The 17,316-nt window shown below is 40.4% G+C and overlaps 1 protein-coding gene across 1 annotated transcript in view; it reads right to left on the reverse strand.

Moving 5' to 3' along the window:
- The window catches only part of BTBD1 (BTB domain containing 1), a 59,395-nt gene that overhangs the window by 23,089 nt on the left and 18,990 nt on the right, over positions 1–17,316 (reverse strand). Inside the window, exons 3-4 of the mRNA XM_002749179.6 lie at positions 13,750–13,855; positions 3,916–4,113 (exon numbers count right to left, since the gene is read on the reverse strand). Of these exons, the coding sequence (XP_002749225.1) occupies positions 3,916–4,113; positions 13,750–13,855 (304 nt within the window). The remainder of the gene's footprint in view (positions 1–3,915; positions 4,114–13,749; positions 13,856–17,316) is intronic.

Raw genomic sequence — 17,316 nt, forward strand, 5'->3', positions numbered from 1 at the left:
ACAAAACTGGAGGCATTCCATTACCATTGGACTTCAAACTATACTATAAGGCTACAGTAACCAAAACAGCATGGTACTTACTGGTACAAAAACAGACACATATACCAACGAAACAGAAAAGAGAATCCAGAAATAAAGCTGCAGACCTACAGCCATCTGATCTTTGACAAAGTTGACAAAAATAAGCAATGGGGAAATATCTATTCAATTCAAATATCTTTCTATTCAAGGATGCTGGGATAGCTGGCTAGCCATATGCTGAAAAATGAAACTGGACCCCTACTTTTCACCATACACAAAAATTAACCCAAGATGGAGGAATAAAGATTTAAAGTAAGACCTCAAACTATAAGAACCCTAGAAGAAAACCTAGAAAACACCACTCTGGACACCGGTCTTGGGAGAGAATTTTTTACTAAGTCCTCAAAAGCAAGTGCAACAAAAACAAAAACTGACAAGTAGGACCTAACTAAACTAAAGAGCTTCTGCACAGTAAAGAAACTATTAACAGAACAAATGAACAACCTATAGAATAGGAGAAAATATTTGCAAACTATGCATTTGACAAAGGTCTAATATCCAGGATCTATAGGGAACTTAACCAATTCAATAAGAAAAAAAAACTCAGGGTGGTTGCAGTGGCTCACGCCTGTAATCCCAGCATTTTGGGAGGTCAAGGCGGGCGGATCACGAGGTCAGGAGTTCAAGACCAGCCTGGCCAACATGGTGAAACCCCATCTCTACCAAAAATACAAAAATCAGCTGGGCGTGGTGGCATGAGCCTGTAGTCCCAGCTACTAAGGAGGCTGAGGCAAGAGGATTGCTTAAACTCAGGAGGCGGAGGTTCCAGTGAGCCAAGATCACGCCATTGCACTCCAGCCTGGGTGACAGTGAGACTCCATCTCAAAAAACCAAACAAAACAAAAGAAAAAACCCTCATGAAAAGTGGGCAAAAAAATATGAACAGACGTTTCTCAAAAGAAGACAGATAAGCAGCCAACAAACATGAAAAATATTCTCAACATTACTAATCATCAGAAATGCAAATCAAAACCACAATGAGACACCATCTCACACTCCTCAGAATGCCTATCAAAGTAAAAAAAAACAGTTGCTGGTGAGGCTGCAGAGAAAAGGGAATGCTTATTCACTGATGGTGGGAATGCAGATAAGTTTAGTCACTGTGGGAAACAGTTTGAGGTTTCTCAAACAATTCACAACTACCAAGGTCAGGTACAGTGGGTCATGTCTGTAATCCCAGCACTTTGGAAGGCCAAGGCAGGTGGATCACTTCAGGTCAAGAGTTTGAGACCAGCCTGCCCAACATGGTGAAACCCTATCTCTACCAAAAAACACAAATATTAGCTGGGTATGGTGGTAGCATATGTAGTTCCAGTTACTCGGGAGGCTGAGGTGGGAGAATCACTAGAATCTGAGAGGTAGGAGTTGCAGTGAACTGAGATTATACCACTCCACTCCAGCCTGGGTGACAAGAGTGAGGCTGTTTCAAAAAAAGAAAAAAGAACTTAGAACTACCAGTCAACTCAGCAATCCCAATCCCATTACTGGGTATATATCTAAAAGAAAATAAATAGTTCCACCAAAAGACACATGCACTCATATGTTCATCACAGCACTATTCATAATAGCAAAGACAAGACATGGACTCAACCTAGGTGCCCATCTGTGGTAGACTGGGTAAAGAGAATATGACTGACACACACACACACACACACACACACACACACACACACACACTATGGAATACTACACAGCCATAAAAAAGAACAAAATCATGCCTTTTGCAGCAACATGGACACAGCTAGAGACCATTATCCTAAGTGAGTTAATCCAGAAACAGAAAACCGAATACCATATGTTCTCACTTGTGGCAGTGAAATAGTGGATACACATGGACATAAGGATGGCAACAAAAGCCACTGAGGATTGTTAAAAAGGGCAAGGAAGAAGGGACAGAAGGGGGAAAGAGCTGAAAAACTAACTACTGGATACTATACTCACTGCCTGAGTGACAAGATCAACTGTACCCCAAACCTCAGCATCACACAATATGCCCATGAAACAAATCTGCACGCTACCCCCGAATTTAAAATAAAAGTTGAAATTATTATTTTTTTTTGAGACTGAGTCTTGCTCTATTGCCATGCTGGAGTACAGTGGCACAATTTTGGCTCACTGCAACCTCCAACTCCCTGGTTCAAGCAATTCTACTGCCTCAGCCTCCCAAGTAGCTCGGATTACAGGCATGTGCCACCACACCCAGCTAATTTTTGTACTTTTAGTAGAGAAGGGGTTTCACCATGTTGGCCAAAATGGTCTTGATCTCCTGACCTAGTGATCCACCCAACTCAGCCTCCCAAAGTGCTGGGATTATAGGTGTGAGCCACCACGTCCAGCCAAGTTGAAATTATTTTTTAAATAATAATGAAGACCAGGGGTAGTGGCTCATGCCTATAATCCCAGCACTTTGGTAGGCTGAGGAGGGCAGATCATCTGAGGTCAGGAGTTCTGAGACCAGCCTGGCCGATATGGTGAAACCCTGTCTCTACTAAAAATATAAAAATTAGCCAGCCTGTGGTGGCATGCACCTGTAATCCCAACTACTCAGTAGGCGGAGGTGGGAGAACTGCTTGAACCCAGGAAGCAGAGGCTGCAGTGAGCTGAGATTGTGCCAACTGCACTCAAGCCTGGGTGACAGAGGGAGACCCTATCTCAAAAAAATATAAAATAAAAATAAAATAAAATAATAATGGCCAGGTAGATTCAAAAGAAAGAAAAGTCTCAGGATTTTTTTTTTTGAGACGGGAGTCTCACTCTTGCCCAGGCTGGAGTCCAGTGATTCATATTTTTTGCCTGCACAGTTTTGGCTCACTGCAACCTCCGCCATGATTTAAAAGCAGATAATATTCAATTAATATATGGGTAATGAAAACTGGTCATAAGTGGTCATGGAGACTCAAAACCTGATCTGTCTCATTTTAATCAGAAGCATCAACCTTAAGAGTCAAATAGAGGCTGGGCATGGTGGCTCATACCTGTAATCCCAGCACTTTTGGAGGCTGAGGCAGGAGGATCACTGGAGCCTAGGAGTTCAAGACCAGCCTGGGCAGGATAGTGAAACCCTGTCTCTACAAAAAAATTTTTTAATTAGCTAAGTGTGGTAGTGTGCACCTATAGTCCCTGCTATTTGGGAGGCTGAGGTGGGAGGACTGATTAATCCTGGGATGTGAAGACTTCAGTGAATGCATTTGTGCCACTGCACTCCAGCCTGGGCAACAGAGGGAGACTCTGTCTCAAAAAAAAAGAAGAAAGAAAAGATAGAAAAAGGAAAATAAAGAAAATAAAGAGCCAAAAAGATCTGTCATAACTTGAGGCAAGGCACTCAACCTCTTCCCAACTTCACTCCTCTAAACTATACAATGTGGATAACATAATTTTGGAGGGCTTAAATGAAATCATACACATGCATATATATTTATCATGTGATTAATACTCAATAAATAACAACTTCTTTTCCTCTCTGGCACAGGGAGACTGATAAGACTTTTTTTTTTTTTTGAGATGGAGTCTTGCTCTGTTGCCTAGGCTGGAGTGCAATGGTGCAATCTTGGCTCACCACAATCTCCATCTCCCAAGTTCAAGCGATTTTCCTGCCTCAGCCTCCTGAGTAGCTGGGATTACCGGAACCTGTCACCATGCCTGACTACTTTTTGTATTTTTAGTAGAGACAGGGTTTTACCATGTTAGCAAGGCTGGGCTCAAACTCTTGACTTCAAGTGATCCACCTGCCTCCGACTCCCAAAGTGCTGCGATTACAGGCGTGAGACACCATGCTCGGCCTCGAGAGACTATTGAAACAGTTTCAAATAGATTTTGGTGAATTTATACCCTTACCTGCTGCAAATTCCTCAATTGTCATTAGTGGGAACCGGATTAAAGAAAGTGCTTTTCCTAGAACTTTTTGTTTATTTCCAAAAGTCACAGGTAATTGTTGTCTCTGACATTCCGCTTCTGCCCAGCGTACAACAGCTCCAAAAAGTCGACTTTCTCGAATACTGAGTGTGTCTCTTTCTAGAACTGCACAGAGTGTGTCTACAGGCAAAATACAAAATAAATCAAATTAGGAATATTTTGCTCTCTAACCAAGCAATTCCAAAAGACATGCTTAGATCTCAACAAAAAATAGGTTAGACACTTAAAATTACAGACTTTATACTTTAAAATACTAAAGAATTAAAGGATTTAAACTCCAAAGTGTTCCATAAAAATCAGTTTAAGGTTAACAATCAATTTGTTACTTACCATACATGCAATATTAGATACAGTATTCCTTATATATTTATGCCATTTATCAAGTAAACTCAACTATCCAGAATAAGATTAATAAGCCACAGAAAAAGATTCCAAGTTATTTACATAAATTCTTAAAGTCTACAGATTATAACTGATTTGTTCATTCAGTAAACATTTGTTATTAAGCACTCACTATATGTCAGGTACTATTCTAGGCACTGATCTTTTCTTATTTTTCTTTTTTTTGAGAGAAAGAAAGAAAAAAAATGAGTAAAGGAGAGGAAGAAAGAGGAAGAGAGAGTAAATGGAAATATTGCTTTATTCTGAAAAAAAAAATGGGTATTAATAATGGCCACTCAATGTTTCATTTAAACCTATGAGTAGGTGTGATGTGGTATTAACAAGAATGTTTATTTTATGTATTTGAAGTGGAGAGCTCTATAAATATTTATTAAGTTTACTTGTTCCGGATCTGAGTTCGAGTCCTTGATATCCTTATTAATTTTCTGTCTCATTGAATCTAAGTCTCTATGTATCTGGGTGTTAGGATCGTTAGCTCTTGTTGTTGTATTGATCCTTTTATCACTATACCTTTGTTGCTTTAAAATCTATTTTATCCGATACGAGAACTGCAACTCCTGCTTTTTATTTATTTATTTATTTGTTTGTTTGTTTGTTTGTTTTTGTTTTTGCTCTCCATTTGGTTGGTAAATCTTTCTCCATCCCTTTGTTTTGAGTCTTTGTGTATCCTTGCCTGTGAAACAGGTCTGGATGTAACATGCCGTTAGGTTTTGGCTGTGTCTTTTGATTGGGGGATTTAGTCAATTTAAATTTAGGGTTACTGCCATTTGATGTTAACTGGCTGTTTGATCCATTCGCTGATGTAAGTTCTTCTTTATGTTGGTGCTCTTTACTTTTTGGTATATTTTTATAAAGGCTAATACTGGTTGTTTCTTTCTGTGTGTAACCCTTCTTACAGAAGCGCTTGTAAAGCAGGCCTGGTGGTAATAAAATCTCTAGGTACTTGCTTGTTCATAAAAGATTTTATTTTTCCTTCAATTGTGAAGCTTAGTTTGTCTGGATATGAAATTCTGGGCTGAAGGTTCTGTTCTTTGAGGCTGTTGAATATTGGCCCCCACTCTCTTCTGGCTTGTAGAGTTTCTGCTGAGGGATCTGCTGTAAGTCTGATAGGCTTGCCTTTGTGGGTAACCTGACCTTTCTCTCTGGCTGCCCTTAGTATTTTCTCCTTCGTTTCAACCCTGGTGAATCTAACAATTATGTGCCTTGGGGTTGCTCTTCTTGATGAATATCTTTGTGGTGTTCTCTGTATTACCTGGGGTTGAATATTGACCTGCTTTGCTAGTTTAGGAAAATTTTCCTGAATAATATCCTGAAGGGTATTTTCCAGCTTGGATTCATTCTCTCCGTGGCATTCAGGTACACCTATCAAACGTAAATTTGGTCTTTTCACATACTCCCACATTTCTTGGAGACTTTGCTCATTCCTTTTTATCCTTTTTTCTCTAATCTTGTCTTCTTGTTTTATTTCATTAAGTTGGACTTTGACCTCTGCTATCCTTTCTTCTGCTTGAACAATTCGAGTGTTTAAACCTGTGCATACTTCTCGGAGTTCCTGTATTGTATTCTTCAGTTCCATTAATTCACTTATATTCCTCTCTAAGTTGTCTATTCTCAATAGGATTTCATCAAACCTTTTTTCAAAGTTCTTAGTTTCTTTACGTTGGGCTACAACATGTTCTTTTAACTCACAGAAGTTTCTTATTATCCATTCCCTGAAGCGTGATTCTGTTATTGGGATGCGCTCGTTCTCCATCAAGCCTTGTTCCATTGTTGATGTGGAACTGTGATCCTCTTTAGAGGGAGAGGCGTTCTGACATTGAGTATTCTCAGCCTTTTTACGCTGGTTTCTTCCCATCATTGTACATTTATCCTCCTGTCGTCTTTGAAATTACCAACTTTCAGATTAGGTCTCTTGAGTGGACGTCCAAGTTGTTAGTTTCCAGGGCCAGAACAGCAGCGTTAAGACTGATGGTGCTTTTCTGCCCAGGATTCTCCTGTCTGGCTTCCTTCTTGTGTCCGTAATAGGCGACTCTGCCTTCCCCAGGCTCCAAACCTCGGTCAGAAGGGGAACCAGTCTCGTTTACTCTGCGCCGAGAGCTGCCATGCCGAGGTGCCATCACAGCAGCTGCACCGGCCTCAGGAGTTGTGCTGGGGACCCGTGTGGGTCCTCCAAACCTCGGTCAGAAGGGAAGCCAGCCCTGTTTACTCTGCTCTGAGAGCTGCCGCACCAAGGTGCCGGCGAAACTGCTGTGCCGGCCACAAGAGTCGCGCTGGCGACCCGTGTGACTCCTCCACTGGGGTTCTTCTACTCCGTGAGTGACCAGAATTTGTCTGAAAGTGTGGCGTCCTCCAGTTCTCTGCGCTTCCACTGAGAGCTGCAATCCCGAGATGTTAGCGATCGGCCATCTTGGATCGTTCCTTCTTTTCTTTTCTTTTTTTTTTTTTTGAGATAGAGTCTCATTCTGTTGCTCAGGTTGGAGTGCAGAAGCACAATCTCAGCTCACTGCAACATCTGCGTCTCAGGTTCAAGCAATTCTCCCGCCTCAGCCTCCTGAATAGCTTGGATTACTGGCATGCACCACCATGCCTCACTAATTTTTGTATTTTTAGTAGAGACAGGGTTTCACCCTGTTGGCAAAGCTGGTCTCAATCTTCGGACCTGAAGTGATCTGCCTGCCTTGGCCTTCCAAAGTGCTGGGATTACAGGTGTGAGCCACTGCATCCAGCTGGCACTGATATATCATTGAACAAAAAGTTAAAAATCCCTGCCCTCATAGAGCTTACATTCTAATGAGGAAAAACAGATTATATAAACATACATAAATTCGAGTATCTTAGATGACATATGTGAGCAGAAATATCAGATTAAGAAGAATCAGAAACGCAGTTTAGAATAGGAAGGAGCCAGGCATGCTGGCTCATTCCTATAATCCCAGTACTTTGGGAGGCTGAGACAGGAACATGGCTTGAGCCCAGGAGTTTCAGGCCACCCTGGGCAATATAGTGAGACCGCATCTGTATAAAAAAATTTTTAAAAAATTAGCCAGGCATGGTGGCATGCACCTGTAGTCTCAGCCAATCAGGAGGCCAAGGCAACAGGATCACTTGAGCCCGGGAGGTCAAGGCTGCAGTAAACCATGATGATGCCACTGTACTCCAGCCCAGGCGACAGAGTGAGACTATGCCAAAAAAAAAAATAAAATAGGGTGGTTTAGGCATGCTTCATTTATACCAAGACTTGAAGGAAGTAGGGGAATAAAACAGATACCTAGAGGAAGAGTATTCCTGGACTAGAAGGACAGAGGCTGTCATGTAAGTGTGCCTGGCATATCTGAGGAATGGTAAGGAGGCCAGTGTGGCAGAGTGGAGTGAGCAGGAGGGAAGAGTAGCAGGCAAGGAGGCCAGAGGCTACGGGGAGTGGGGACAATCATGCAGCACCCTGTAGATCATTTGACTTTTATTCTGAGTGACATGGGGAAGCCCTGGAGGGTTCTGAGTTGTCACATTTAATGTTCTGAAAGAATCACCCTGTCTTCCATGTTGAGAAGAGGCTACAGTGGAGACAATATCAGTTGGAGGCCCTTACATCAGGTAAGGGATGACAGTGGCCTGGACAAGGAGGGTAGCAGTGGAAGTGGTGAAAATTGATCAGATTTAGAATATATTCTGAAGGAAGACTCAATTAGATTTCCTAACAGATTGGATGTGAGGTATGATTCAAAGAGAGGTGTCAACAGTAACTGCAACGTTTACATAGCTTATGCGCTGGAGGGATGAGAGTGGCATCAACCAAGATGGGAAAGACCACAGGAGGTGCAGGTTTGGGCTGGGGAAAGAGCTGAAGTTTAATTTTAGACATACTAAGTTTGAATTCCCTATTTGACATCCAAGTATATACATCATGCCTGTACCTCAGGTCCTCACTCAGAATCATTTTTCTTTTATGATAGGCAAAATTAAAATAAACTCAGTTACTTTTAAGTTCCAGCAGCCCAGAAGCAGTTCGTTCAGAAGAGAAAGGGGATTTAGAGGCAAATATACTAGAATGAAATGATAAACTGCAATCTAACAGGGATAGAGAAAACAGAAAATCTGTGAAAAGATGATGTTAAGTACTTTAAAAGAACAGTAATCAAAGGTCTCACAGAAAGATTTTTTTAAAAATAAAAACAACACTTCAGAGACCTGAGGGCTTCACTGTACAATAATAATATAACTGATAATAATAGTGAGCATTAATAATTGCAAGAATCCTAAATTATATTCAGTACACATTGTTTAACATAGGCAGGTAAAGTAAAACATGTTTTCAATTTCTCAAAGGGTCAAAATAAATACCCCAGTTTCTAAAAAAGGGCAGTTCAAGATGTATAGGAAAACCTCTAAAGAACTTAGATAAAATGGAACTTCTATGAAATATCAAATAGTTATACTTTAAATTAAAAAAATGAGTATGCTATAGTTACACACAGAAATCAATTAAAACATTAAATATGATTATATTATCCAGAAATATATATCAGAAATACATTTATTTAAATACTTTTTTTTTTTTTGAGACGAAGTCTTGCTCTGTTCACCCAGACTGGAGTGCAGTGGCGTGATCTCAGCTCACTGCAACCTCCGCCTTCCAGGTTCAAGGAATCTCCTGCCTCAGCTTCCTGAGTAGCTGGGATTACAGGTGCCCACCACTACACCCAGCTAATTTCTGTATTTTTAGTAGAGACGGGTTTTTACCCATGTTAGTCAGGCTGGTCTACAAACTCCTGACCTCGTGATCTGCCTGCCTTGGCCTCCCAAAGTGCTGGGATTACGGGCATGAGCTACCACACCCAGCCTTAATTACTAATTTTTAACAAGTACATTTGAAACAAACTAGCATATGGGGTAGAAAAACAAACAGATAGGTTTTCTATTAGCAGATGTGTTAAAGCAAGAAGTTAGAGCTGAGAGCCGAATAAAAATTATAAAAACACAGCAGATGTTTCATAAATATAACACAATACTAAATTTTCATATAAACAACTGTGAGTCAAATCAAAGCAACAAGTATTTATTGGGCTTCTAGGCTGTACAAGGCACATACTTCAAGATTCCCAGGTTCCAATGGCATGCATAATTTAAGAGCTATTTATAAGGTGTAAGTTACCCAGATGCGGACAGTAATACTTCAAATAAGAACAGACTGAAGAACAAATGAAGCATTTGACAGCCCCTAACAGGAAGGAAATTAGGATTAAGCAATGTTTCACTAACAATTTAGGCAGTGTTTAGGACTCTCAAATATCCAGTTACTCAACAGACACCACATGCAGATGCTGGGGAGGAGTCTGATTTAGGCCCTGTCTTTCAGTGTATTATAAGCAGCGTATTATTTGTTCCCAAGGTACTGTGCAATACACAGGTAAACTAACAATAGGATGTTAGAACAGAGGAATATACCAAGCATCATGGAGGGTGGAGTATCACCTCTCAAAAAATGAGTCATGGGCCAGGTGCAGTGGCTCAAGCCTGTAATCCTAGCACTTTGGGAGGCCGAGGTGGGTAGATCATGAGGTCAAGAGATCAAGACCATCCTTGCCAACATGATGAAACCCCTTCTCTACTAAAAAATACAAAAAAAAATTAGCTGGGCGTGGTGGCGTGTGCCTGTAGTCCCAGCTACCCAGAAGGCTGAGGCAGGAGAATTGCTTGAACCTGGAAGGTGGAGGTTGCAGTGAGCCAAGATCGCGCCACTGCACTCAAGCCTGGCGCCTGGCAACAGAGCAAGACTGTCTCAAAAGAAAAAAAAAAGTCATGTGGAAGTGTTATTTGAGCCAAGAGATCTTAAGACTGTGTGAGAGCCACCCAAGATGGGAAGAAAAGGCATTATTCTAGACACAGCCAGTCAGTCCATTTGATCAACAAATATCAGCTGAATATGTACTACATTCTGCTCTTTAGTGCTAGAGATACAATGGTACACAAGGCAAAGTCCCTTCCTTCAGGGAGTTTACAATCTAGGACAGAAAAGGAGACAATCAACATATATATATATAAATAAAGGCAAACATCTAGATAAGACTTTCAGAGAGCAAATGTATTACAGGAAAATAAATCTGAGTAAGATTAATGAAACAGATTGCTTAGGGGAACACAGTATCTAATTAAGTAGGTCTGAGGTCTCAGGTATCCTTTAATCTGAGATGCAAAGATTCAGGGGGAAAAGGATTCTAATCAGAAGGAATAGCAAACACAAAAGAATGGAATATAAATAATCCTGGTCAGCATCTATGGGACCTGAATTAGGGGAAGAATGGTAGGAGACAAAGTCAGATGTAGGTAGAGGTAAGTAGTGACTTGTAGCCGTTTACCAAAGATATTTTCTCTTCTTCCTGGGTTGTGACTAGTCTGCATCTCCTGGCTTCCCCAAAAGTTAGGTGAGATCTTGTAACTGAATGGGACCAAGAAAATAACAGCCAAAATGTAGGTGCTATATCAAGGCCAAGGCTTTTAATATGTGGTTATTTTTCCTGTCCATACTTTCTCTCATCTGCCAGCAAAACACAGATAATAACTAGGCACTAAAGAATAACAGAACAAAAGAGAGCTACCTGCCAACTATAGTAATTCTTTGGTCTGTTATATGAGTGTGAAATAAACTTCTTTTGTGTTTGAGCCAGTCTGCACTTTTGGGTCTATTCCTTACCACAGCCTAGCCTAATAAACCCAGACAAATACAAGACCCGATTACACAGGGCACTGTGAGTTTTGACAAGGAATTTATTAAATTTTATGCAAACGGCAGTGGGAAGACACTGGAAGCAAGGAATTTATATGACCTGATTTTTTACTTATAAAGATCATTCTGGCTATCATGTAAAGACTGGAGTATAGAGACTGGAGTGTATGGGAGGAAGAGTGGATGAAAGAGACCACTGCCATTATGCAGGTGAAAGACAACAGTGGCTTAGACTAGGTGGTAGCCACAGATATGGTAAGAAGTGGTCAGATTCACAATACATATTCAAAGTACAGCCGTGAGCACCTGCTGATATGACTGCATGTGGCGTATAAGAGAAAGAATAATCAAGAATAACTCTGGGGTTTTTAGCCTGAGCAATAAGGTTCATGGTGGTGCTGATGAGGAAGACTGAAAACAGTTGGAAAGGAACAGAAGAGACCTAACAGAGAGGGGAATCAATGGTTCTCCTTTAGCTGTTTTGTTTCAAATGCCTACAAAATCTCCAAATGAGGATGTCAAGTAAACAGCTGGGTATATGAGATTGTAGCCCAGAAGAAGACAGGGATTGAAGATACATGTTGGGTTCATCATCACAAGATAGTATTTAAAGCCATGGGCCTGGATTAGAGCTCTCTACTCTCTACAAGACAAAAGGTACATTTTTAGCCTGTCATTTTAGATGGTTTTCTATCAGCTGGTTTTAACCTGCCTTGCACCTCCTTCCTCTTATACACTTCTTCCTGAGGATTCACTTGCCCCTAATGCCCTCCGCTCTCCGCTATCCAAATACAGTAAGTCCTCAATGTTTGGGTTCTTGGAAACTGACTTCAAGTGAAACAAAATTGCTTGAACCCAGGAGGCGGAGGTTGCGGTGAGCTGAGATTGCGCCATTGCACTCCAGCCTGGGTAACAAGAGCAAAAACTCCGTCTCAAAAAAAAAAAAGCAATTTTTCCATGAGCCAACTGATATAAACAAGAGTTAAGTTCCCATGGCATATTTCTGGTCACAAAAACACCACCAAGCTTCAAGACTCAAAGCACTTATAAATTAAACAGTGAAACAGGCTGGGCACGGTGGCTCATGCCTGTAATCTTAGCACTTTGAGAGGCTGACACATGTGTTTATGAGGTCAGGAGTTCAAGACCAGCCTGACCAACATAGTGAAACTCCATCTCTACAAAAGACAGAAAAATTAACTGGGTGAGGTGGTGCACGCCTCTGTAATCCCAGCTACTCAGGGGGCTGAGGCAGGAGAATCTCTTGAACCTGGGAGGTGGAGTTTGCACTGAGCTGAGATCATGCCACTGCACTCCAGCCTGGGTGACAGAGCGAGACTTCGTCTCAAAAAAAAACAAAAAACAGTGAAATAAATGTGAGCTATACATACATTTAAGAAAGACTAATAAAGACAAGAAAGAGAATCATTTACCCAATTTTTTGGTGAATTAGTGAGTATCAGTGAGTGACAGTGGTCATGGTGGTGGGTTAAATCCAAGAATAAACGTTTACAAAGTGGAAATTTTGAGGAGCACCTCCCACACAATGCAGTGCAAAAACAAACGATAACATAGTGTGCTTGCTGAGCACTTTCATACTACATCATTTATCATCAAGTATTTGTATGATTATCATATGTTACACATTTTTACTTGATAAATCATTTTCCAATTCACTTATTCCAGTTCAGAGTTTCAGCTGGCCAGACCTTATCTCAGTGGCTTGGTACAAGGCGAGAACCAAACCCACACAGTACAAGATTTCATCACAGGGCACACACACACACTCTCAGGTAGACTGAGGCCATTTCGACACACCAATGAACCTAAAATGCACACCTTTGGGATTTGAGAGGAAACTAGAGTACCTGGAGAAAACCATGAAGATATGGGAGAACGTGTAAACTCTATACAGTGGTCCCTGCTAGGAGTCGATCCTTTTCTTATCAACATTATAACAAAATGACATTGTTCAAGGACCTACTGTACTATCCATTCTTTAAGGGTTATATCAGAACCTCCTCTGTCAAAATTCTCCTCATACTACTTCAATGTGAAGTAATCGCTCTGTTTTCTGGATTTGCATAGTAATTATTTTCTACATGTCTAATTTTAAAAAGTCAGAAATCACATTTTACCATATGCCCTCTTATTTTTTTTTTTTAACTTTTAAGTTCAGGGGCACATATGCAGGTTGGTTACATAGGTAAACTTGTGCATGGGGGTCTGCTGTACAGATTATTTCATCACCCAGGTATTAATGCCTCTCTTCTATTAGTGTTTTAAATCTTAATTTTCACATATTTGTTCTTTGATTCTCCAATCAGATGTTTCCTTAACCAGACAACTCGCCTCTTAAATATTTTTATATTTTCTATGGACCCAAGAATAATGCCATGCATATGGTGAGCATTCAACAAATATGTATTTGATTTGAAATATTTTAAAAGGCAATGAGGTAGTTAAGACTTTTAGAAATATTTTCACCAAAACAAAAGAAAGCAAAACTCTTAGAGAGACTTCAATCAGTTGGGAAAGCCACTAATTTAAAAACAACTCCTTCTCCAATAAGGCTGACAAGTAAGGCATTAAGTGTACTTAAAACGTAACAATTTACTTCATAGTGCACTTACCTATATCAATATCAGTAAACCCTTCTGCACTTATTGCATCCATTGTGCTTTTGTCTATTGTATCTAGACAAAGACTAGCAAGCTGAGGTTCATCAAATAATCGAGCCTAAACATATAAAGAGATAGTTATTTAACTTTCATACTTATTTTACCTTCAGGCTGCATATATTCCAAGTCAATATTGTAAAGTTATAATTGCTAATTATGTAAAAAATATCTACTTAGAACACAATGATAATGTCTACACATTCTTAAAAATTTTCATTCTATAATCAGAAATGAAAAGCTAAAAATACAAATGCCCTACTGAGAGGAGAACGAATTCACATTACCAATAACATCCCGTTATTTTTATTTTCACGTGCTTATATGTGTGTGTGCGCTATGTGTGTATACAGCCTATTTTCTTTTTTTTGAGATGGAGTTTTGCTCTTATTACCCAGGCTGGAGTGCAATGGCGCGATCTCGGCTTACCGCAACCTCTGCCTACTGGGTTCAGGCAATTCTCCTGCCTCTGCCTCCTGAGTAGCTGGGATTACAGGCACACACCATCATGCCCAGCTAATTTTTTGTATTTTTAGTAGAGATGGGGTTTCACCATGTTGACCAGGATGGTCTCGATCTCTTGACCTTGTGATCCACCCGCCTCGGCCTCCCAAAGTGCTGGGATTACAGGCATGAGCCACTGTGCCCAGCCATATTTTCGTATACATTACTTATTCTGATCCTTAATGAACCCTTTATGTTAGATAAGGCTTACATTCTTAGCCCATTTTCCAGGTGGGGAAACAGAGGTTTGGAGAGGTACAGTGACTTGTCTAGGATCATCTTGCTGAGTATGATGCAAAGCTAGTACTTAAATCTTAGTCTTATGGTCTTTTCACTAAACTATAATACCAATTGTCAAGCACAACAATACAAATACCAGATTTTCTCCTTCATTGCCTGTTTTGATTTTGGGGACAGGATACAGTACAAGAATGTTTGAGGATGAGAGAGCTCTGGGAACCTAAGCAAAATTAGGTCTAACAACACAAGAACAAATACATAAATTCACACAATGGAATATTATACAACAGTGAGAATGAACAATCTACAACTACACAAACCAATATAAATGCACCACACAAACCTAGTGATGAGAGCAAAAAAAGCCAGGATATATAATGAGCAAGAATATGTACTGTATAATTCCAACAGAACTAATTTTGGCATCTTAAAGATGTTAGAAATCAAGCTTACAATATGTACTTTATGAATATGTATGTTAGAATTCAAAAAAAGAAATTTGTAAGCACGGCGGAGTATAAGTCAAAACTCAAGCAAGATTATTAAAAAGCCAAAACACCACAAAAGGAGGTATGACGAGAGGCATGCCAACGACTAACCTTTCATTCTGGCCTGGGGTCAGTTCTCTTTACATTTTAGAGGATGGACAAACACTAAATGCCCAAAGGTATTTATGTTGGATTGGGCAGAAACTTCTGAGAATACTGCCAATTAATTCGCCATATCACAAATGACACCAATTATTTGGCATGACTGATGACTCATTTAGTTTTTTTTTTTTTTTTTTTTGAGACGGAGTTTCCCTCTTGTTACCCAGGCAGGAGTGCAATGGCGCCATCTCGGCTCACCGCAACCTCTGCCTCCTGGGTTCAGGCAATTCTGCCTCAGCCTCCTGAGTAGCTGGAATTACAGGCATGCGCCACCATGCCCAGCTAATTTTTTGTATTTTTAGTAGAGACAGGGTTTCACCATGTTGACCAGGATGGTCTCAATTTCTTGACCTCGTGATCCACCCGCCTCGGACTCCCAAAGTGCTGGGATTACAGGTGTGAGCCACCGCGCCCGGCCAACTCATTTAGTTTTAAAGTAAAATTCATTTTAAAGGATTCAAGAATTCAGATACTACTGAACAACGAATAAATATCTAAACAGTTATCTTGTATTTTATGTAGGTAGAGAAGAAAACATTAAACACACTGGCTTTAAATTCTTTTAAATTTAAAACATTTACATATAAAATATGTATAGAATACTCAAATATGTTTGAAAATGCACTTCCTAGATTATACACTGAACCTGTTTACAATAATTTGCTTTGTCAAATTTTGAATAAATTTTAGCACTAAATAAAACATTTGTATTAGTAAATATAAATCCATCTTATGCAATTTTCCCTCACAATATTTTTCATTTGGAGTTTCTTTTCCTTCTTTTTTTTAACTGCACCTTTTTTGTTTAGACACACAAATACTTTGAAATTTTAAACTTAGAGAAAAGTTGTAAGGATAGTGCAAAGAAAATCTATATGCCCTTTATCCAGATTTATCTATCTAAATATTATTTATCTAACATTTTGATTCATTTATTACCTTTTTTCCATATATATGTATATATATATCGATCTGGGAGGAGAGACTGAACTATCTGAGAGTGCGTTGTATACATCATGGCCTTTTACTCTCTTTTTTGGCGACAAGGTCTGACTGTCACCCAAGCTGGAGTGCAGTACCATGATCTTGGCTTACTGCAACCTCCACCTCTCAGTATCAAGGGATTCGCCTGTCTCAGCCTCTTGAGTAGCTGGGACCACAGGTGCCTGTCACCACACCAGCTAATTTTTTAAATTTTAGTAGAGATGGGGTTTCGCCGTGGTGGCCAGGCTGGTATTGAACTCCTGACCTCAAGCGATCCACCTGGCCAAAGTGCTGGGATTACAGGCATAGGCCACTGTGCTTGGCTTTCCCCTCCCCTCCCTGAAACTGAGACACAGTCTCGCTGTCTTGCCAGGATGAAGTACAGAGGTGCAATCTCAGCTCACTGTAACCTCTGCCTGCTGGGTTCAAGTGATTCTCCTGCCTCAGCCTCCTGAGTAGCTGGGACTACAGATGCACACTGCCACACCCAGCTAATAGTTTTTGTATTTTTAGTAGAGACGGGGTTTCACCATGCTGGCCAGGATGGTCTCAATTTCTAGACCTCGTGATCCGCCCGCCTCAGCATCCCAAGTGCTGGGATTACAGGTGTGAGCCACCAAACTTAGAGGCCCTTTACTCTTAAAATTCCTGATTAGGCTGGGCGCAGTGGCTCACGCCTATAATCCCAGCACTTTGGGAGGCTGAGGCAGGTGGATCACGAGGTCAAGAGCTAGAGATCATCCTGGTCAACAAGGTGAAACCCCGTCTCTACTAAAAATACAAAAATTAGCTGGGCATGGTGGTGCACGCCTGTAGTCCCAGCTACTCGGGAGGCTGAGGCAGGACAATTACTTGAACCCAGAAGGCGGAGGTTGCAGTGAGCCATGATCGCGCCATTGCACTCCAGCCTGGGTAACAAGAGTGAAACTCCATCTCAAAAAAAAAAAAAAATTCCTAAGATTAAGGATATTCTTTTACATAATCATAGTATTTAACTTCGATAAATTTAACAGTAATACAGTATCTTTATCTAATCCACTGGCTATGTTTCAGTTTTGTCACTTGCCCCATTAATGGTTTTGATAGCATTTTTCCTTCTATTACAGGACCCAGTCTAGGATCACAGTTATACATTTTTAAAGTA

This window comes from Callithrix jacchus, chromosome 6 (assembly GCF_049354715.1).
Source record: "Callithrix jacchus isolate 240 chromosome 6, calJac240_pri, whole genome shotgun sequence".
In the NCBI taxonomy this organism is placed as follows: Eukaryota; Metazoa; Chordata; class Mammalia; order Primates; family Cebidae; genus Callithrix; species Callithrix jacchus.